The 20,880-nt window shown below is 38.1% G+C and overlaps 1 protein-coding gene across 5 annotated transcripts in view; it reads right to left on the reverse strand.

Moving 5' to 3' along the window:
• Window positions 1-3,885: 3,885 nt before the first annotated feature.
• The window catches only part of NUP160 (nucleoporin 160), a 61,799-nt gene continuing 44,804 nt past the window's right edge, over window positions 3,886-20,880 (reverse strand). For 3 of the 5 annotated variants that reach the window (XM_057507704.1, XM_036923935.2, XM_057507706.1), the window contains 13 exons: window positions 13,313-13,408; window positions 13,124-13,218; window positions 12,932-13,028; window positions 12,732-12,837; window positions 11,241-11,401; window positions 10,333-10,393; window positions 9,493-9,603; window positions 9,193-9,316; window positions 8,434-8,535; window positions 7,657-7,798; window positions 6,306-6,431; window positions 5,294-5,398; window positions 3,886-4,833 (listed from right to left, as the gene is read on the reverse strand). In XM_057507704.1, the coding sequence (XP_057363687.1) occupies window positions 4,744-4,833; window positions 5,294-5,398; window positions 6,306-6,431; window positions 7,657-7,798; window positions 8,434-8,535; window positions 9,193-9,316; window positions 9,493-9,603; window positions 10,333-10,393; window positions 11,241-11,401; window positions 12,732-12,837; window positions 12,932-13,028; window positions 13,124-13,218; window positions 13,313-13,408 (1,416 nt within the window). In that variant the 3' untranslated portion in view covers window positions 3,886-4,743. Of the gene's footprint in view, window positions 4,834-5,293; window positions 5,399-6,305; window positions 6,432-7,656; window positions 7,799-8,433; window positions 8,536-9,192; window positions 9,317-9,492; window positions 9,633-10,332; window positions 10,394-11,240; window positions 11,402-12,731; window positions 12,838-12,931; window positions 13,029-13,123; window positions 13,219-13,312; window positions 13,409-20,880 lie in introns of those variants that run through there. The other 2 variants (XM_057507705.1, XM_057507707.1) reach the window with 2 other exon arrangements.

Genomic DNA, 20,880 nt, shown 5'->3' on the forward strand with positions numbered 1-20,880 from the left:
ACAACCTCAGAGAGGAGGTGTGCTTAAGGATTTGGGGGGTTTGGGGTTTTATAGGGCCTTTTGGGTAGGAGCAGAAGGCATGATGTTACAGGTGATTCATAATTCCTTTGAAGTTTTATCTTAAGAATAAGGTTATTTAGGTAACTGTGTTGACTCAGATCTTGGCATTCTTTATTCACATAGATTCATTTACAATTTGGAGGCCTTTCTCCTGTCCTGGTCACAAAGTTACTTAATTGATTAAGGGTCTGGAAGAAAAGGAAGAACAACCTATAGATTAAGTTAAAGATTAAGATGGGCCTTTTTCACAGGCTGAGTAGATTTTATAATAGCATGACCCTTGTCCCATTTCCCTGTCCTACCTCACTTGGACAAGTTTCTTAACATCCCTAAACTTGTTTCTGCAACTGCTAAAAGTGTTAATAACAGTATCCACAGGGTTTTGTGTAGTTTAGATTATAGTTTTAAACCCTTCGCACCAGGAACAAAAAAAGCAATCATTATTTATGGTAGCTATCATTACTTTTAATGAGCCTTTTATTTACATAAAAATCGTTTCTTGTATAAAATTGGCTGGACCCAAGTTGAGCTTATGTGCTAAACTACAAATCATAGAAATGTGAAAGGCTGTTTTCCTTGGGGGAAACTTACATTTCTGGAGGTGATGCTGTTTATAACCACAGTTATCACCCTGGAGGTTCATAGAACTTTCGGGAGAGCATTAAAGCAATACAAGAACCCAATTGGCTGGATCAGAGGTGGGAATGCAGGGCCTGTATCAATTACTTTTTAAAAAGCCCTTTAGGTTATTCTAATGCTTAGCTAGGGTTGAGAACCACTGGCTTTAGAGGAGACATGTTTTGCTGCTGGCCTCAGAGAAGGTGGACCAGGGATAGGCAGATTATGACTAAGACCTACAAGGGTCGTACAAACAACTATAGAAACAGAATATGTGACAGACCATATGTCATATGACATTACAAAACCTAAATCATTTATACCTGGCTCTTTAAGAAAAGTGTGCTTGAGTTTAGACTCAAAGTGGTTCAAGTCACTCCCTTTAAAGAAAACTGAGATCTGATCCTTGATTACCAGTGGCCTAAGCACCTCTGGAATTACTGACGTTATTTTGGTTATGATAATGTTTCAGTAAAAAACAAATTATCAGGGCTGACATTTGACAAGTAAAATATGGGAAGAACAATCATTTGAATAAGCTTATTTTCAAATATGTTTAGTTATAATCATATTTATTGAGCAGTATCTACTTGGTATGTGATATTAATTTCAAAAGCTGACCTTCCTGAATACATTTTAAAGCTCTAGCTTTTGGTACTTGAAGAAGTCACCAGCAGAGGTGGACAGTCTACAGACGTCTGTTTCAGTAGGGTAGAATGATGTATGTGTTTTACCTAAATTGTATCACTTATTTACTGTCTCATCCTCAGCTGGGTGTATTTTGATCAAATTCAATGCTAGCTGCCAGGGGGTTAGAATCAGATGCCACAGGTTTAAGGCTCAGCCCTCTACAGGACTACTTCTAAGGGCAGTTCCAAGTGAGGTCCCCAGGCCACCCACACCTCTGAATGGACATGAAGTCAGGGGTTTCCACAATCTCAAGTTTAATAATTCTCTAGAACCATTCACTGAAGTCTAGAAAGCATTATACTTAGAGTTTTATTTAAAGGATATACATATGGTGAGGTCTGGGAGGAAGCAAAGAACTCCCATGCGGCCTCCCTATGGAGACATGGCATGTCAGTCACCAGCCCAGCACAATGTTTTCTCCAACCAGGAAGTTCTCCTCAACCTTGATGTTGTTTTTACTGGGACATTTATATAGGCATGGTTGATTAAGTCATTGACCACTGTGACTGTGACTGAACTCAATTTCCAACCCTCCAGTCTTCTCAGAAGGATGAGCTGGCCTAAAGTTTCAATCCCATAATCACCATCACAGGGCTGATCTTCCTGGTAACTGGCCCTGCTCTGAAGCTACATCTAAGGGCCCTGCCAAGAATCCCCTCATTAGCATAGCATAATAAAGACTTCCATTATTCAGGAAATTGCAAGGGGTTTTGAAGTTCCATGCCAGGAAATCAGGAACAAAGACCATGTATATTCTTTATTATAAATTATTTGCCCTTGTGTGTTTTATGAAGTTAAACCATCAAACCTCATTTACTGGAGTATCTACTTTCAGTCCATAGAGACTGGCATAGCTCATTTGAACAAGAAACTGTAGTCTTTTGATGGAGCTCTGTGCAGATGCACAAATGACATACAGGATAACAAATTCTTGTGGCTTAATGAGTTAGTTATTAAGGTCAGTCTTCAGAAAAACCAGTACAGGCCTACCTATGTTTTTAGATACAAAATGGGAAAGAACTGTTAAGATTAAACAAAAAATTTACCACTTTCTGTAATAGATACTGTGCCCTAGTAGAAAAAAATATACTAATTGAGTTATGTTACTTAAATGTGATACTTTTCATTTGTTGACTAATTAAATAGAAATCCCACTTATATTTGCATCCCCCTAAGAATTGTGGTATCTGCCATACAAGAGCAGGCTGGGAACTAAGAGGTGGCCAATGGGAAAATCTGTGGGGATGGACAGTCCAAGGTTTCTACAGGCTTCCATTTCTTATATTCAGTTTTTAAGCTTTTGTTTAAAAAAAACATAAGCCTTGTGCAGTGAAGTTTTTAGATAACACCACTGCCTGCCTGGGCTTTGGGAGGGGATCAGAATGGGGAGAGAATCAGTAGTTAACTGGTGACATATAGCTGGCCTAGCGAAAGTGACAGTACACCAAGATGGCTTTGTAGAACAAAATAGCTTTCTTGGAAGGTGACAAAAATCAGTGATAAACTTGGTAAGAATGATCAATATGACACTCAGTGTGTCATAAATTCTAATAACAAGTGATACCTACTTATTGTCATAGGGTGTTAAGGTAGGGACCTTGTCAATTACATTTTGTTAAATTAAGAACTATGAAGTTTCCTCTAAGAGTCACACTTTATTTAATGGTAGTTCAGTACTAAAAAAATTAATACTTATTTTAATAACACTTTGTAATCAGAAAATTTCCAGAGTTGGAGAAGACAAGGAATAATGATGTTATTGTGGTCTATTAAAATATCACGTGGTTCAGAAAACAAAAAATTCAGACCCAAAGTGGTGAGAAAAGTGAAGTGAAAGAATGTGGACACTTTCTGCTCTGATAGGGAATCAAAGTGAAGAAGGTGTAAGAAAATGGACACAGAGCTGGGTTGGTTCCGGCATGGATTCTAGGTCTTGAACCAAAATTGTGATGACAGGAAAAACAGGTCAGTGTCTTGTCAGCAGCCACCATGGAGACCACTGCTTTGAACAATGCAAATGGGTAAATTTCTGGAACAGAGCCAGTCTCAAGCTGCTGCTTGTCCTCCAGAAATGGTCACAAGAAGATTTGCTTATTTTTCAAACTGTGGGTTATAATCCATTAGTCACTCATGAAAACATCAAGGTATGTAGTAAGTGAGGATATGTATTTGTGAAACCTTTCTTTCGGTTATATATGTGTGTGTGTTTTGCTATAGCTGGAAGCCACTGGTTTAGAAAGCTGGGAGGGCATTGGCTCTCCCAGTCCCTAACTGCATCAAACACTTCATATTAATCATGGCAGAGCTAAAATGAAAAAAGAAACAATAATACTCAATACCTACCAGTAATAGTACCACAGTGAAACTCATTGTTATTTAAAATATATAATGTAAATATGGTATTTATAGTATAAAAATTAAAGACTTAAGAAGAACTTAGGAAGGTCAAGGGACACACAAGCAAGTAGTATACAGATCATTTTCCTTAAAGGATAATGATATACAGGATAAAATACACAGGATAAAATCCAAGCTTTTATTTTTCACTTCCTCCAAAGTTTGTAGGCATGAATGCTTCTGAATCTGACCAGGAAAGTTTGTACTTTGGTCCAATACATTATAAGAATAACTGGATGATCAAGTCTGGCTTGATTATCATAAAGCACAGGAGTTCATGGAATTTACTTTGAAAATCTGTTACTTTCATAGATGATGGATTTCTAATTTTTTTCTTAGCTAAAAGTCTACTCAATTTAAGCCTTAGAATCAGATTCAAACTAAGATAGCTTCTTTCTTATCTGCGCATATTTTAGGCTTAATGTAGGCAAATTTTTAGTACTTTATTGAAGATTACAAAAACTCCACAGTAAATAATGAAGAGAGTATGCAAAGCCATTAACCTGTTTGCAATACAGAAAATACATGTCAGTTATGGACCAAAATAATTCCACCGAGTTACAAAAGGTGTTAGGGAAGGATGAAAGGGTTTGCAGTGACTGCTTTGCTTTTGGTGGTCAGCTAAACAAACCAACAACGATCAGCTATTTTGGAAAGTGAGGTGGGTTTTAATTTGCAGATAAAGAATGTCTTCGGTAGTTAAAAAAAATATAAACTCTAAAAAAGCTTGTGAATCATATACAAAAGCAGCTGTTTTAAGAACAATGTTGAAAACCAGAAATTTTGTGTTAGCACCGCGAGCAAGCACAGGTCCTGTGACTCATCTGCTCCCATCTGTTGTGCAGAATGCAGACTTGAATGTTGTATACACATCATTTACAGGTATACAAATCGGCCTGGAATACAGGGTTCCTGTAGGGTAAAGTCTTAAGCCCGAAGAGGCACCAAGAGGCTACAAAGGCTAGGCAACTATCTGGATCACAAGTTCCGACGATATAATAAATCCCGTGTTGCCATGTCAACTTTTTGCTGGTAGTCCTCTAATTTGTCAAGTATTTTCTGGGACAGCTATTGGAGAAAAGAAGGGAATCATTAGAGAAGAGGTCAAAGACTGAAGAAGACTGAAGTTATTAATCAATTTGACTTCACCTACCAGTCTCACCCTTAATAAAGATGTCAGCCACACTGCTTCATGTACTTACCATTCAGTACAGGAATCTCTCTGTGACTCTACTGATAAAACCAACTTCTCTGTTATATACAATTTTCCTAGTCCTGTTTTCCTAGTGAATTTTCTAAATATGCTAATCACATGAATATTTTTAATAAAAGCATTACTAGCTCTCTTCCCAGAACTAGAGAGGCTACATCTGATTTAACTAATCATTTTATAAAGGACTTGGGGCAGCATGCTAAAGACAAGTGGGTTTTGCCCTCCCCTTAATCCTGAGAACTCAAGAGCAAGCTTAAGGTGTAACTGCTAATGTATGGGCATAATTATACAATACCTCATGAAGGATTTACTTACTGCAATGTTGTGACTATTGGCACTATTCTCTCCCAGAGCCTGGAGAAGCTGATCAATAGAAGAGTATGGGAGCCACACCACTGGAGCTGTTGCAGATAGTGGAAACTGAAAGGGAAAATACCTATAATTTGAAGAAAATCTGAAAAGTGGACCATTTCTTCTGGGTACTTTCACAGGCCTAGGCCTCAGTAACATAAAATACTTTAATATTTTTCACAATAAGAAATTTTGTGTGCGTGCATGAACATACATGTGTGCACCCACACACCCACAGCTGGACCCCTCCTTTTTTCTCTTCAACTGGGGAACTTGTTCTTTTGTCAGTAAAGTCAAATGCATTTTTAAATTCATGTCCTCTCTTAACTTAAAGGAGTCCTCAAGCTTATTAAGGATAATCACACTAAAATAAAAAACTTCAAATTTTTATTAGATTAAAATTTAAATAGCATCTAAATAGATTATACTATTTCCAGTCTGAACTTTATTCAGGAAAAAAAAATTGGAAAAGGAACACTCAACTTTTGAAGTCCTGAATACATTCCTGAGAGTTGAAGAACTTGGCTCTGAAGTTAACTAGCCCTAGATTGTAGACCTGGTTCTTCTATTTACCATCTGTGTAAGCTTTGGCAATTTACTTAACCTCTGAACCTCTGTCTCCTCATGGGTTAAAAAAAAGAGAAACAATTAAAGTAGTCTCTGATAGGGGGCTGTAAGGATTAAATGAGACGAAACTTGCAGCACAGTCTTTGGCACACACAAAATACCATTTTGTTCTTATTTATCTAATTCCTCCAAATACTAAAGCCACTTCCTTTTATGAAGAAAAACAAAAAGTATTCCCATTTTATAAATAGGAAACTGTAGTGCCAGTCCCTGATTTTGAAGAAAACTAGTTATAAAACTATAATGGTGAAAGTTGAACCCATTATTTGATAGTTCAATTTACTGTCAGATCCTCACTTGACTGAGTATGATAATACAAAATTAAAATGAACTGTGCATACACGCCTACCTCAATTCCAAAGTACTGATGTCCTTTTCCCAAAACAGCATCCACATATTCTGAAACCAAATCCACGGCTTCTTCTAAAAGGTCATAGTTTAAGTACAGACGGAGCAACTCAGCGGCATCAACCTTCTGTAAGAAGTCGGTGATTAAGAACATCTACCTATATCCATCTTATCTGGGCAAAGGCCAGAGGATGTGAGTGTCTGACTCCTGGCATTTATACTTCTCAGTGTAAGTAAATGAGCACCTTGGTTTACTTACCTTGGTTTCTTTATTTGAGGTAAGTGTTGGATTACAAGGAGCCCAGTTACCTCTGGGCACTTTATAAGGTTAGGTGGCTTTCTGCCCCTGCTTTGTGATCTAAGATACATTTTAGTTCTTTTCTACTGTTTCCATGGAAGTAAAAGTCAACAAACCTTCCCAGAAATGATGTGTACTAACGAAACAATATATTCACATTAATTCTCAGAAATATATGAATGACAGATACTAAAGTAATTAAAAGAATCACTAATTTTAAATGCCTGAATTAAATTTGTAATGAACTCAGAGTGATAGAAAAATGAATACACCTCAGTTTGGAAGGGCTCTAATTACGTGAAAACACATTAACTTTCCTGGCTTTCAGCTTTATATTCTTCTCTTTCCCTAGTCTACCCACTGTATTTCAGATATGGTAGTTTCAAATTTAAGGCTGAATCAAATCAAATTAGGAGTTTGCTAATTCATACATCCTGGATCCTAGCCCCAGGATATTTGATTCTTTAAGTCTGGGGTGGGGCTCAGGAATCTGTATTTTGAAGTCCACCACCCAAATAGTTCTAATGCAGGCAGTTCAAAAACTCAATATTGACAAAAACTGAAACACTGTTGTAGTATTTGAAAACGACTCCACGCACTCCTATGAGTTTTTGAGTATTGAATAGTGAATATTGTTACACATATACTATTCTAAATATATAAACTCATTGTTCAGTGAGCACACAAGCAGGCATTCACTTGATCACTAACATGTACAACTTTTATTTTATTTTACTTTACTTTATTCTTTTGTTAGAAAATGTCTTTTATTAACCCATATACAATTATGTGAAGAATTAGGTCAGAATGTCTGTCAAACTGGCTGGCCATAAAAACTCCAGCACCACTTAAACCTGCAGCACTTTTCAATATGAACACCCAGTAGTTCATGTGGAATTGAAGCTAAGCTTCTTACTGTTTTTAGATAGAGAAGCTGTCCAAAATCAGTGTATTTCCATAAATTATCACTCTTTTTCATTTTAATCATCTCGTGAAGTTATTCAGAATGATAAAGATCAGCTTCTTATTCTCTACAGGTTAAGAAACCACTTACCTTGTAACTGTTTATAAGCCAGTTTGGCAGTGGCACTCCATGAGACAAGAGCTTGTTGATTACACAGTGGTGATATAAGTTATTCTGGACTTTGTACCTTTCCAGGTAAGTTGATAATAGTCGCCATGCTTCATCTGTAGCACTTGACAAAAGCAAAAAGGGCTAATGAGTTCCAGATTCTTAACAGACATTTATAGTACCATTCAAAGCATGTTATCTATAAGGAAAAGATCTTTAGAAGCTCACAATTGAACTGATAATATAGCTTAATGGCAACTAACATTATTATTAGTTGGGTCAATGTGACTTAAGGGTAGCACTAGAAACTAGATGACCTGCATTCTTGTATTTCTCTCCACACAAGTTCACTGATTTCACAATTCATAAAACTTCTTTGTTGTGGATGTCTGAGGGAAGGAAATTGGGTCAGATCATGGTTTCCAAACCCAGTCAAGCATTAGAATCCTGTAGTTTTTATTTAGAAGATAAGGGTGATATCTCATTATCTGTATTTTAATAATGATTCTCGTGTGCTAATTAAGGTGTTGAAAACTAATGTCAGAGGACATCCAAATCGTAAAATGCTGCAATTCTAAAGCACTAAGCTGCATAAGCCAAATTATAAATGCAATTCAAGGAAGAGCAGTTTTCTGAGGGTCAGGTTATTAGAGGATTCTGAAGTAGCTGAGGTACTTTCAGGTGGACATAAACTGGGTGCCCAGAGGAAGTAGATGGAGGGTGAATGCTCTTAGTGCCAGATGCACACTAGGTATGTACCTAGACTCCTTTGTGGTGATGACCAATGAGAGCTGATTGGCTGCTAGCCAGGGCCAGGCTTCTGCTTGTGCTGCCTCTCCTCCAAACTGCAGTTTGATGCATCTGCAATGAAAATGGTTCCACACATAATAAAAGAATTTGCTGAAAAGCACATTATTTGTTGTTAAAACTAGAGCTAAGATGACAACTTTGGCTCTTGTATATGATGAATTCACTACAGGAGTATTGGCTTTCCCACTTCCACACAGTCACACAACAGGATGACCCACAAGGTCATCAATAAGTGTTAAGAGAGAATTTACTTCCAAGAGAAAACGGATGATAAAAGATTCTGAAAGCTTACAAAATATTTCCAATTCACAAACTACTGACTAATATTTAGGCATAAGGCAAATTCAGTAAGAAGTCCTTTCTAATAATGCTTACAGGGAACAATAGATATCCTGAAGGACTGAATAGACCATATGCCTTGTCTAAAATGGACACAACTGTTTAACCCAGGTTATCTATTATCATATGGGAATGTGGGCCTAGGAATGCCAGATCTTCTGATTTCTCAAGAGAAGCTATAAAGCAAGATTAAAAAAATAAAAATCACAATCAACTAGAAAAAAATCATTGTGTGAACTAAACAGAAACACTTCTTTAAAACATAACTGGCTTATAGAATACTGGCTCATGTGACCACTACTTTACACTAAGAAATAGTAAATTTTTGCATTAGAAAACTAAGATATAAAAAGACAATTTCATACATACTTGAAAGCAAGTCCCTCAAAGACTGGTGTTAAGGGAAGCTTAAAAGTCTGACATAGTGATATTGCAGTGTCAAAAAGGCCAGCCTGAACCAAGAGAGTAACCATCTCCTCTGCTGATGAACTTCCTGTGGAAATGGAAAAGAACTGTTTGTGCAACCATGGCAAATGAGCCCAAAGTAAGCTTTGTTGGTGAATACCTCAGAATAACAGTGGCATGCTTTATACCCAACTAGAGTACTATGACCATTGATTGCCTGGCCCTAAGCTATGCTGTTGCTACTGACAGACTTTGAATTCTCACCTGCCACTGCAACTGCTGATGGATCATGCTGAGCCAAAGTGAGGCGAATGCGAGCCAAGGAACATTCTTTCTCCAGATCTTCCAGTTCCAGGATTTCTATCTGCTGATTGGCTATAACCCAAAGAAAAATATTTTTGATTCTGAAAGTACAAAGGAAGTGCCTATTAAATTTATTCAATTTGTTAATTTTCACTAATGGTTAAGTGAAATTCAATTTAATTTCCAAAGGGATGATGATGGGGAGAAAAGAGGGGGCTCAATGAAAGCTAATTTAAAAAATAAAGCAACAACCTCTCTTTACATATAGTAACAACAGCTGCAGTTGAGGAGGTGCACAAGGTATTGTACATATAATTTCATTAACCTCTTTCAGCTGTGAAATACTGTTATTTATCAATAAGAAAGGAACATGCTCAAAGTGAGAGAGGCAGAATTAAAACCAGGTGTGTCCAACTCTAGTACCTAGGCTCTTGAAGGAAGAATATTATGCCTCTACAGTAATAGCAAATGATCCTGACAAAACAAAAGTTTGGTACTAAGCAGATTTAAATATAACAAGTAACAAAAATACACACTCTTTTTAAAGCATTTTAATTTCTTATATAGCCATACAAAATTTTCAAAGGGCTGCTGGACAACCTTTAGAAGATTAAAATATTGAAAATAAACTACAAAGAAGTAACTCTATATTTTTACAATATAATTTCTATACATATATAAAGTATGCTACAATATATGTTATAACTACTATATAAAAATATCTGAATATAAATGATAACACTACATTATAACTATACAATTAGATTCCGGCAAACATTCAGTAGGAGACCCCTGACTTACTTGGAGCAGCTGTGCATTCTCCATCATGATTCCTCTTAGGGGATGCTCCTGGGCGATCATACTGAAAAGATAAAATAAGTGATTTAATAGTGAAAAATTAAGTGTTTTATTTTGATATTGTTATCTGTGATCCAGAACTTTCATGCTTAAATCCTCTCAATATTAATCTTGTTCATGTTAACTAACATTGCTCTTCTTGCAAAGCACTGTGATCATCAAAGAAATGGTATTACTTAGCAAGTTGGCTCCAGTAGCTATACACGCTACTGAATCCAAGGACATGAATTTAATCTCCATTTAAACCATTTGACTTCCCTTGGTTTCAGTTATACTCTTCACCCAAAACCCTGGGAAGCAGCCTAGCAAATGCAGAACTACACAGTGTAGGTATTCTGGGACTTTATCACCCCATTAGCATGACAGGAAAAACTCAAAGTGCATGTTCTTTAAAACAGTAACTGTAGACTGAATTAACAAAAAACAAATAAAATAAAAGCAGCTACCTTTTATTGAGCACTTTCTGCAGGCCAGGCACCATTACTATTCTAAGCAATCTATATGAATTATCTCATTTAATAGCCAAACAGTTGCATAAGGTAGACATAATTATCATTGTCCCTATTTTATGCAAGAGGATAACTGGACTGCAAAAGATTAAGTAATTTTTTGAAGTAATTTTTAGTAAGATCTAACTCCAAAACTACTCTGCAATACTTCTTCCTACAATAATTATGAACTTGGGAACTAAAGGGGTAGTAATAAATAACAGCTGAATGGATGCAAAAGTAGATTAATTTCACACATATTCAACTAGAAATTTTAAATGAAATGAAGCAAAATGAGGTAAGTTTTGAAAGGACCAACCCAAATAAATGATCCCCAAATTCCAGCACGGAAAGTTTTCATACCACTGCACCAGATGCTGGCTGTACAATCCAGGCATATTCTGGACAAATAAGTCGCAAACAATTAATAGCAGCCAGATAACAGTTGCCTTGCTTCTCAAGTCCCCAGAGAGTTCGGATCTCTCTGCCAAGACGCATTCCATACTCAAACATCACTGTGCCAGCTATGAGTCAATAATAAATTAGACATTAAAAAAAAAAGTGGTTATTTAGAGATACATAAAGATAATGTTATGCTCACTAAACATTAAAATTTAAAACATAATTTTTAATTATGAGATTAATTTAAAACCATAAAAATTCATGTGTTGGTGAAAACTCATGTGGTGTCCTCTAGCCATTTTGCTAGAGGAATAGCTAGCCTTGCTTCAGAAAGACCTGAACCTTAATCTAGCTAAACTGGTGTTAATCAGATTGGTATAATGGACGTTATTATTGTGAAAGCAAATAATTAAGAGATTTTTAATCATCTCTATTTCCCTTTCTGTATGATTCAAGAAAATAAAGAATATGCAAACATCTTTTACCACCAGGACTATTGAGAACATGCCTATGAATTACTTCTATCCATTCTTTCCAGTGAAAATCAGCAAGAAACATTCTGAGTGAAAATGGCATAAAAATGTTAGACGTTCCAAAGAGGAACCACAATAGTTATCTTGGAAAATATGATCTTAAAACAGACATGTAATCCCTTCATTTTAGCTGTTCTGATAAAGACTTCTTTAGTCCTTGTACAAATCCAAATTAAAGTACATTCTATAAAAATGGCTCTCCTGTATTCTTAAAAAATATCACTGTTATCAAAGGCAAAGAGAGGCTAAAAGAAGTGCTCCAGATTAAAGAGATGACAAATAAAGGTAATACATGATCCTACAGTAGGAGGTGAGGACAGTATAGGAGGAATGTGTTATTAAAAAAGACCATGACAATTGGCAAAATTTAAATATGAGCAGCAAAACAGATAATAGTACTACATTTACATTTAATTCATGGAATTAATAAATTATATTTTCCTTAGTTTGATAATTGTATTGAGGTTACACAAGAACATGTCCTTAGGAGATGCATCTGAAGTATTCATGCATTGAGTCATGAAGCCTGCAACTTACTTTCAAAGGCATAGCACAATAAACAGGGAAAGAGAGAAGGCCAGTGGCAAAATGGCACAGGAACTCAACACCAGCCACAAAAATCTGAGGTGCCTCCAGTGAAAAAGTTAGGTTCTTTTAAAATCATAGGAGATATATAGAATACTATCTTACTGGAAATGCCTCAAGAATGTTTGAGAATGGAAGTGCTTATCTTTAAGGCTAACAGGTAATCTTCAGAAGGGTGAAGCTCATTTTAAATATAATTTCCCCAAAGGCTTGTAAAGAACACTCATCCCAACAGTAAAAACAAGGTAAAAATTTAGTCAAACATTTCACATATATGTAAAACATGCTTAAACTGATAAGGTTGCCTCCAACAAAGATGGCTTCGATTGCTTACCCTTTCGGTAATTGTGGCGATAGATGTGGAAGGCATAAAGAAGCTCATAGTAATTGTGAGTCATGAGGTCCACAGCTCTTGCACGTGATTCAATCATTCCCACAACCTGATGAAGGGGAAGCAATCAGACTATCAAAGTCAGTAGCCACAATGACAACGATCACTGTTGCGTTCAGTCATCAACGGATAAATGAAAATACCTCATTATGCAGATTCACATAGGGAAACTCCACAAGATCCTGCAGTTGTGAGCGTTCACAAAGAACTACCACCAGTTGCCGTAAACAATCTAACTGCCTAGGAAGAAAGAAAGGGATATGAGCGCAGACTGGCTTGGTGGATCAAAAAGGGCTGGTCAATGGTCTGATCCAAAAAAGACAGAGATTCAGTACCTGCTGGAATCAGCAATTTGGGTTAAGGTTTCATATGCTTGGCTATTGTGACCCAAATCCAAATGATGTTTGAAAATGCATGTCCTCAAAGTAGCCTAAGTATCAGATATGGAGAAAAAAAGAACAGAAATTAAAATGCCACATCCACGACAAATGTCTAGGGAAATAACTAGATTTGTTAATTCTTACCTGACTTTTCCAGTCATCACCTGCTTCAGTTAACGCTGATGTAGCCAACTGAATAACTAGTTCAGGCAAACCAACAACATCAAGGAGACGCAAAACCTAAGATGAAATGGAAGACACTTCCATTAAAATCAACATGGCAGTGAACTTCAAATTGAAGTATGATTTCAGGTTCTTAGGAAGATAACTAGGTAAGATAAAATGAAAAGTACTTGAAACATGATGGACGGGATTATTTAATAGTTACGATTCTCCTTTAGATTCTGTTTTTTTTCTTATTTTGCTATCATTAATGTACAATTACATAAGCAACATTATGGTTAGTAGACTATCCCCACTATCAAGTCCCCACCACATACCCCTTTACAGTCATTGTCCATCAGCATAGTAAGATGCTATAGAATCACTACTTGTCTTCTCTGTTATACTACCTTCCCCAGCCCCACCAGCCACTACACTATGTGTACTAATCGTAATGCCCCTTTTTCCCCTTTATGCCTCCCTTCCCACCCATCCTCCACAGTCACATTCCCTTTGGTAACTGTTAGTCCATTCTTGGGTTCTGTGAGTCTGCTGCTGTTTTGTTCCTTCAGTTTTTGCTTTGTTTTTATACTCCCCAGATAAGTGAAATCATTTGATACTTGTCTTTCTCTGCCTGGCTCATTTCACTGAGCATACCCTCTAGCTCCATCCATGTTGTTGCAAATGGTAGGATTTGCTTTCTTCTTACAGCTGAATATTCCATTGTGTGTATGTGCCACATCTTCTTCATCCGTTCATCTACTGATGGACACTTAGGTTGCTTCCATATCTGGGCTATTGTAAATAGTGCTGCTATAAACATAGGGGTGCATATGTCTTTTTCAAACTGGGCTCCTGCATTCTTAGGGTAAATTCCTAGGAGTGGAATTCCTCAGTCAAATGGTATTTCCACTTTGAGTTTTTTGAGGAACCTCCACAGTGCTTTCCATAATGGTTGAACTAATTTACATTCCCAGCAGCAGTGTAGGAGGGTTCCCCTTTCTCTACATCCTCACCAACATTTGTTGTTGTCTGTCTTTTGGATGGTGGCTATCCTAACTGGTGTGAGGTGACATCTTATTGTGGTTTTAATTTGCCTTTCCCTGATGATTAGTGATGTGAAGCATCTTTTCATGTGCCTGTTGGGCATCTGAATTTCTTCTTTGGAGACGTATCTGTTTAGATCCTGTGCCCATTTTTTAATTGGCTTATTTGCTTTTTGTCTGTTGAGATGCATGAGCTCTTTATACATTTGGATGTCAACCCTTTATCAGATATGTCATTTATGAATACATAGGATGTCTTTTTGTTCTACTGATGGTGTCCTTTGATGTACAGAAGCTTTTTAGTTTGATATAGTCCCACTTGTTCATTTTTGCTTTGGTTTCCCTTGCCCGGGGAGATATGTTCATGAAAAGCTGCTCATGTTTATGTACAAGAGATTTTGCCTATGTTTTTTTCTAAGAGTTTTATGGTTTCATGACTTACATTCAAGTAATTGATTCATTTCAAGTTTACTTTTGTGTATGGGGTTAGACAATAATCCAGTTTCATTCTTTTGCATGTAGCTGTCCAATTTTGCCAACACCAGCTGTTGAAGAGGCTGTCATTTCCCCAGTTTATCCATGGCTCCTTTATCATATATTAATTGACCATATATGCTTGGGTTAATATCTGGACTCACTATTATGTTCCTCTGGTCTACTGGTCTCTTCTTGGGCCAGTACCAAATTGTCTTGATTACTGTGGCTTTGTAGTAGAGCCTAAAGTTGGGAAGCGAGATCCCTCCTCTGCTTTATTCTTCCTTCTCAGGATTGCTATGGCTATTCGGGGTCTTCTGTGGTTCCTTATGAATTTTAGAACTATTTGTTCCAGTTCGTTGAAGAATGCTGTTGGCATTTTGATAGGGATTTTGATAGGTGCTATTGTTTTCATTTGTCTCCATATATTGCTTGATCTCTGTTTTTATTTGGTCATTAATCCATTGGTTATTTAGGAGGATGTTGTTAAGCCTCCATGTGTTTGTGAGCCTTTTTGTTTTCTTTGTACAATTTATTTCTAGTTTTATACCTTTGTGATCTGAGAAGTTGGTTGGTACAATTTCAATCTTTTTTAATTTACTGAGGCTCTTTTTGTGGCCTAGTATGTGGTCTATTCTGGAAAATGTTCCATGTGCACTTGAGAAGAATGTATATCCTGCTGCTTTTGGTGTAGAGTTCTGTAGGTTTCTGTTAGGTCCATCTGTTTTTGTCTGTTATTCAGTGCCTCTGTGTCCTTACTTATTTTCTGTCTGCTGGATCTGTCCTTTGGAGTGAGGGGTGTGTTGAAGTCTCCTAAAATGAATGCATTGCATTCTATTTCCTCCTTTAATTCTGTTAGTATTTGTTTCACATATGTCGGTGCTCCTGTGTTGGGTGCATAGATATTAATAATGGTTATATCCTCTTGTTGGCCTGACCCCTTTACCATTATGTAATGTCCTTCTTTATCTCATTACTTTTTCTGTTTTGAAGCCTATTTTGTCTGATACAAGGACTGCAACACCTGCTTTTTTCTCCCTATTGTTTGCACAAAATATCTTTTTCCATCCCTTCACTTTCAGTCTGTGTATGTCTTTGGGTTTGAGGTGAGTCTCTTGTAGGCAGCATATAGATGGGTCTTGCTTTTGTACCCATTCTATTATTCTGTGTCTTCTGATTGGTGCATTCAGTCCATTTACATTTAGGGTGATTATTGATAGATACTTATTGCCATTGCAGGCTTTGGATTCATGGTTACCAAAGGTTCAAAGGTAGCTACTTTACTATCTAACCATCTAACTTAACTCACTTATTACACTATTATAAACACAGTCTGATGATTCTTTATTTCTCTCTACTTTTTCTTCCTCTTCCACTCTTTATATGTTAGGTGTTTTATTCTGTACTCTTTTGTGTTTCCCTTGACTGATTTTGTGGATAGCTGATTTTATTTTGCATTTATTTAGTATTTGGTTGGTCTACTTTCTTTGCTGTGATTTTGTTTTCTGTGGTGACATCTATTTAGCCTTAGGAGCACTTCCATCTAGAGCAGTCCCTTTAAAATACACGGTAGGGATGGTTTGTGTGAGGTAAATTCCCTCAACTATTGCTTATCTGGGAATTTTTTAATCCCTCCTTCAAATTTAAATGATAATTTTGCTGGATACAGTATTCTTGGTTTGAGGCCCTTCTGTTTCATTGCATTGAATATATCATGCCATTCTCTTCTGGCCTGTAAGGTTTCTGCTGAGAAGTGTGATGATAGTCTAATGGGTTTTCCTTTGTAGGTGACCTTTTTTCTCTCTCTAGCTGCTTTTAATACTCTGTCCTTGTCTTCGGTCTTTGTCATTTTAATTATTATATTTCTTGGTGTTGTCCTCTTTGGGTCCCTTGTACTGGAACATCTGTGGGCTTCCATGGCCTGAGAGACTATTTCCTTCCCCAGCTTGGGGAAGTTTTCAGCAATTATTTCTTCAAAGACACTTTCTATCCCCTTCTCTCTCTCTCCTTCTTCTGGTACTCCTATTATGCGAATATTGTTCCATTTGGATTGGTCACACAGTTCTCTTAATATTCTTTCATTCCTAGAGATCCTTTTATCTCTCTCTCTGCCTCAGCTTCTCTGTATTGCTGTTCTCTGATTTCTATTCCATTAAGTCTCTTGCACCTTGTCCAGTCTGCTCTTAACTCCTTCCATTGCTTGAATCAATTCTGTTATTTCCCCCCAGAATTCATCCCTTAGCTCTTGCATATTTCTCTGTAGCTCCATCAGCATGCTTATGACTTTTATTTTGAATTCTTTTCCAGGAAGATCGGTGATTTCGGTCTCACCAGGCCCTCTCTCTGGTGTTTGAGGGATTTGGGACTGAACAAGGTTCTTCTGCCTTTTCATGGCAATGGAAGTGATCACCAGTGTGTGGTACGTGTGTCAGCTGGGGGAACAAAGTCCCTTCCTGCTTGCTGGTCGCCTTGCCCGTCTCCGCTGCCTGTGCTGGTCAATTGCACACAGGGAGCAGCCTCTGGGTTAATCCCCTGAGATGTTGTAGGCGGAGCCGCCCTCAGGCTAGCTTAGAGCACTGCGGATGGGGGGGTCACTGGTGTTTTGGGTGTGTTCTCTCATCAGAACGGTGTTCCTTAGTGCTTTTGGGACTCTGCGCTGATTTCTGCTGCCTGTGCCAGTTAACCACACACAGGGAGCGCTGCCTCTGGGTTGATCCCTTGAGCTGGTGTGGTAAGAGTGGCCCTTGGGATGGCCTAGGGCAGTGGAGGTGGTTGCAGGTTAGCTGCGCTTGTTCACTGTGAGAACAGAGTCCCTACATGCTTCCCGGACTCTGCACTGGTTTCCTCTACCTGTGCTGGTCAACTGAGTGCAGGGGGCATCCTCTCAGTTAATCCCGAGCTGCCATGGGCAGGGCGGCCCTCGGAATGGCATAGGGCAGTGGAGGTGGTTGCAGGCACGCAGCGCATGTTCACTGCTAGAATAAAGCCTCTTTGTGTCTTCCAGATTGTGTGCCGGTCTACGCTGTCTGTGTTGATTGACTGCGGGCAGGGAGCAGCCTCTGGGTCTGGTCTGCTTAGCTGCATGCTGGGAGAGGCCTCTGTGTGGTTGCTGTGGGTGGGGCTGTTCCCTGGTTGCTCCACAGCAATGGTGGGTCAGCCAGTTCACTTGAAGTGTTGGCTGGGGGGTGAATGAATGGCAGGCTGCTTAACACCATGAGGGGCTTTAGTGCTGCGCTGCCAAGTGGGGGTTCTGGGCGCCTCAAGTTCCTTAAAGTTCCCAGCCTTATGGGCTGAGTGTGCCAGTATGATTTTGTCCACCTGTTAAACCCTTGTCCCTTTAAGACTTTTAAAGCACCCACTTTACTTTCCTTCCAGGGGAGCTGGCTGTGGGAACCTGCTTGCAGTCTTAGTCTTGGATTTTGCTTTTCCATTCCTCTAATATCCAGTATACCATGCAATGTGTGTCTGTGCTTCAGGTGCATATTACTAGGGCTGGTTATTTAGCAGTCCTGTGATTCCACTCCCTCCCTAGTCTGATTCTTGTCCTCCTGATGGTGAGCTGGGGTGGGGGAAGGGCTTGGGTCCCACCAGGTCACAGCTCTGTACTTTACCCTTTTTGTGAGATGTTGACTTCTTGCAGAATTAGATGTAGCCTGGTTGGTGTACTGTATCTTCTGGTCACTCTTTTAGGAATAGCTGTATTTTCTGTATTTTCAAAGTATATATGGTTTTCGGAGGAGATTTCCACCACCCTACTCACACCTCCATCTTGAGAATCTCCTCGATTCTCCATTCTATTGTTAAGTAACAGGCTTGTTGTAAAACCTCTTGCTTTTTGTTCACAGGTCAATTCTCCATTCTATGGTTAAGTAACAGGCTTGTTGTAAAACCTCTTGCTTTTTGTTCACAGGTCAGTCCTCAGTGTTTTGCACATAATAGTACATCTCAGTAAACATTTGAATCAATATAATTTCACTACTTTTTTTGTTTAGATCAGAGATTAATTTAAAGCCTTGCAAATAACACCAAAGCCTTACAAAAACCTTAAAGAAAATACATTAATATTTGACATAATCCATTTCTAATATAACATGCAACAATGCTTTTCACACTTTTTATTAAGGTATTATTGATATACACTCTTATGAAGGTTTCACATGAAAAAACAACGTGCTTACCACATTTACCCATATTACTAAGTCCCCACTCATACCCCATTGCAGTCGCTGTCCATCAGTGTAGTAAGATGCCACAGATTCACTATTTGCCTTCACTATGCTACACTGTTTTCTCCATGACCCCTCACAACATATGACATAATACCCTTCAATCCCCTTCCCCCCACTCCACACCTGCCCTCCCACACCCCTCCCCTTTGGTAACCACAAGTCCCTTCGTGGAGTATGTGAGTCTACTGCTGTTTTCTTCCTTCAGTTTTGATTTGTTGTTATACTCCACAAATGAGGGAAATCAATTGGCACTTTCTCCACCTGGCTTATTTCACTAAGCATAATATCCTCCAGCTCCATCCATGTTGTTGCAAATGGTAGGATTTGTTTCTTTCTTACAGCTGAATAGTATTCCATTGTGTATATGTACCACATCTTCTTTATCCATTCATCTACTGATGGACACTTAGCTTGCTTCCATATCTTGGCTATTGTAAATAGTGCTTGATAAACATAGGGGTGCATCTGTCTTTTTCAAACTGGGCTGCTGCATTCTGAAAGTAAATTCCTAGAAGTGAAATTCCTGGGTCAAATGGTATTTCTAGTTTTAGATTTTTGAGAAACCTCCATATTGCTTTCCACAATGGCTGAACTAATTTACATTCCTACCAGCAGTGTAGGAGGGTTCCCCTTTTTCTGCATCCTCGCCAGCATTTGATTTCCTTAGTCTTCTCGATGCTGGCCATCCTTACTCGTGTGAGGTGATATCTCATTGTGGTTTTAAATTGCCTTTCCCTGATGATTAGTGATGTGAAGCATCTTTTCATATGTCTGTTGGCCATCTGAATTTCTTCTTTGGAAAATTGTCTCTTCATATCCTCCACCCATTTTTTAATCAGGTTACTTGCTTTTTGAGAGCTGAGGCATGTGAGTTCTTTATATACTTTGGATGTTAACCCCTTGTCGGATATGCCATTTAGAAATATATTCTGCCATACTGTAGGATGCCTTTTTGTTCTGTTGATTGTGTTCTTTGCCGTACAGAAGCTTATTAGTTTGATGTAGTCCCATGTGTTCATTTTTGCTTTTGTTACCCTTGCTTGAGGAGATGTGTTCAGAGAGAAGCTGGTCATGTTTATATTCAGGAGAGTTTTGCCTACGTTGTCTTCTAAGAATTTTATGGTTTCATGACTTACATTCAGGTCGTTGATCTACTTTGAATTTACCTTTGTGCATGGGTTAAAAAATAATCCAGTTTCATTCTCTTGCATGTAGCGGTCCAGTTTTGCCAACACCAGTTGTTGAACAGACTGTCATTTCCCCTCTGTATGTCCATGGCTCCTTTACCATATATTAATTGGTTATATACGGTTGGGTTTATATCTGGGCTCTCTAGTCTGTTCCATTGGTCTATTGTTCTGTTCTTGTGCCAGTACCAAATTGTCTTGATTATTGTGGCTTTGTAGTAGAGCTTAAAGTTGGGGAGCATAATACCCCCAGCTTTATTCTTCCTTCTCAGGATTGCTTTAGCTATTGGGGGTATTTTGTGGTTCCATATGAATTTTAGAACGGTTTGCTCTAGTTCATTGAAGAATGCTGTTGGTGTTGATAGGAATTGCATTGAATCTGTAGATTGCTTTACGCAGGATCACAATTTTAACAATATTAATTCTTCCTATCCATGAGCACGGGATGTTTCAATTTCTCTCATGAGTGTCTTGTAGTTTTGAAAGTATAGTTCTTTCATTTCTTTGGTTAGGTTTATTCCTAGGTATTTTATTTTTTTGATGCATTTGTGAATGGAATTGTTTTTCTGATTTCTCCCTCTGCTGCTTCATCGTTAGTGTATAGGAATGTAACA

This window comes from Manis pentadactyla, chromosome 9, assembly GCF_030020395.1.
Source record: "Manis pentadactyla isolate mManPen7 chromosome 9, mManPen7.hap1, whole genome shotgun sequence".
Classification (NCBI taxonomy): domain Eukaryota; kingdom Metazoa; phylum Chordata; class Mammalia; order Pholidota; family Manidae; genus Manis; species Manis pentadactyla.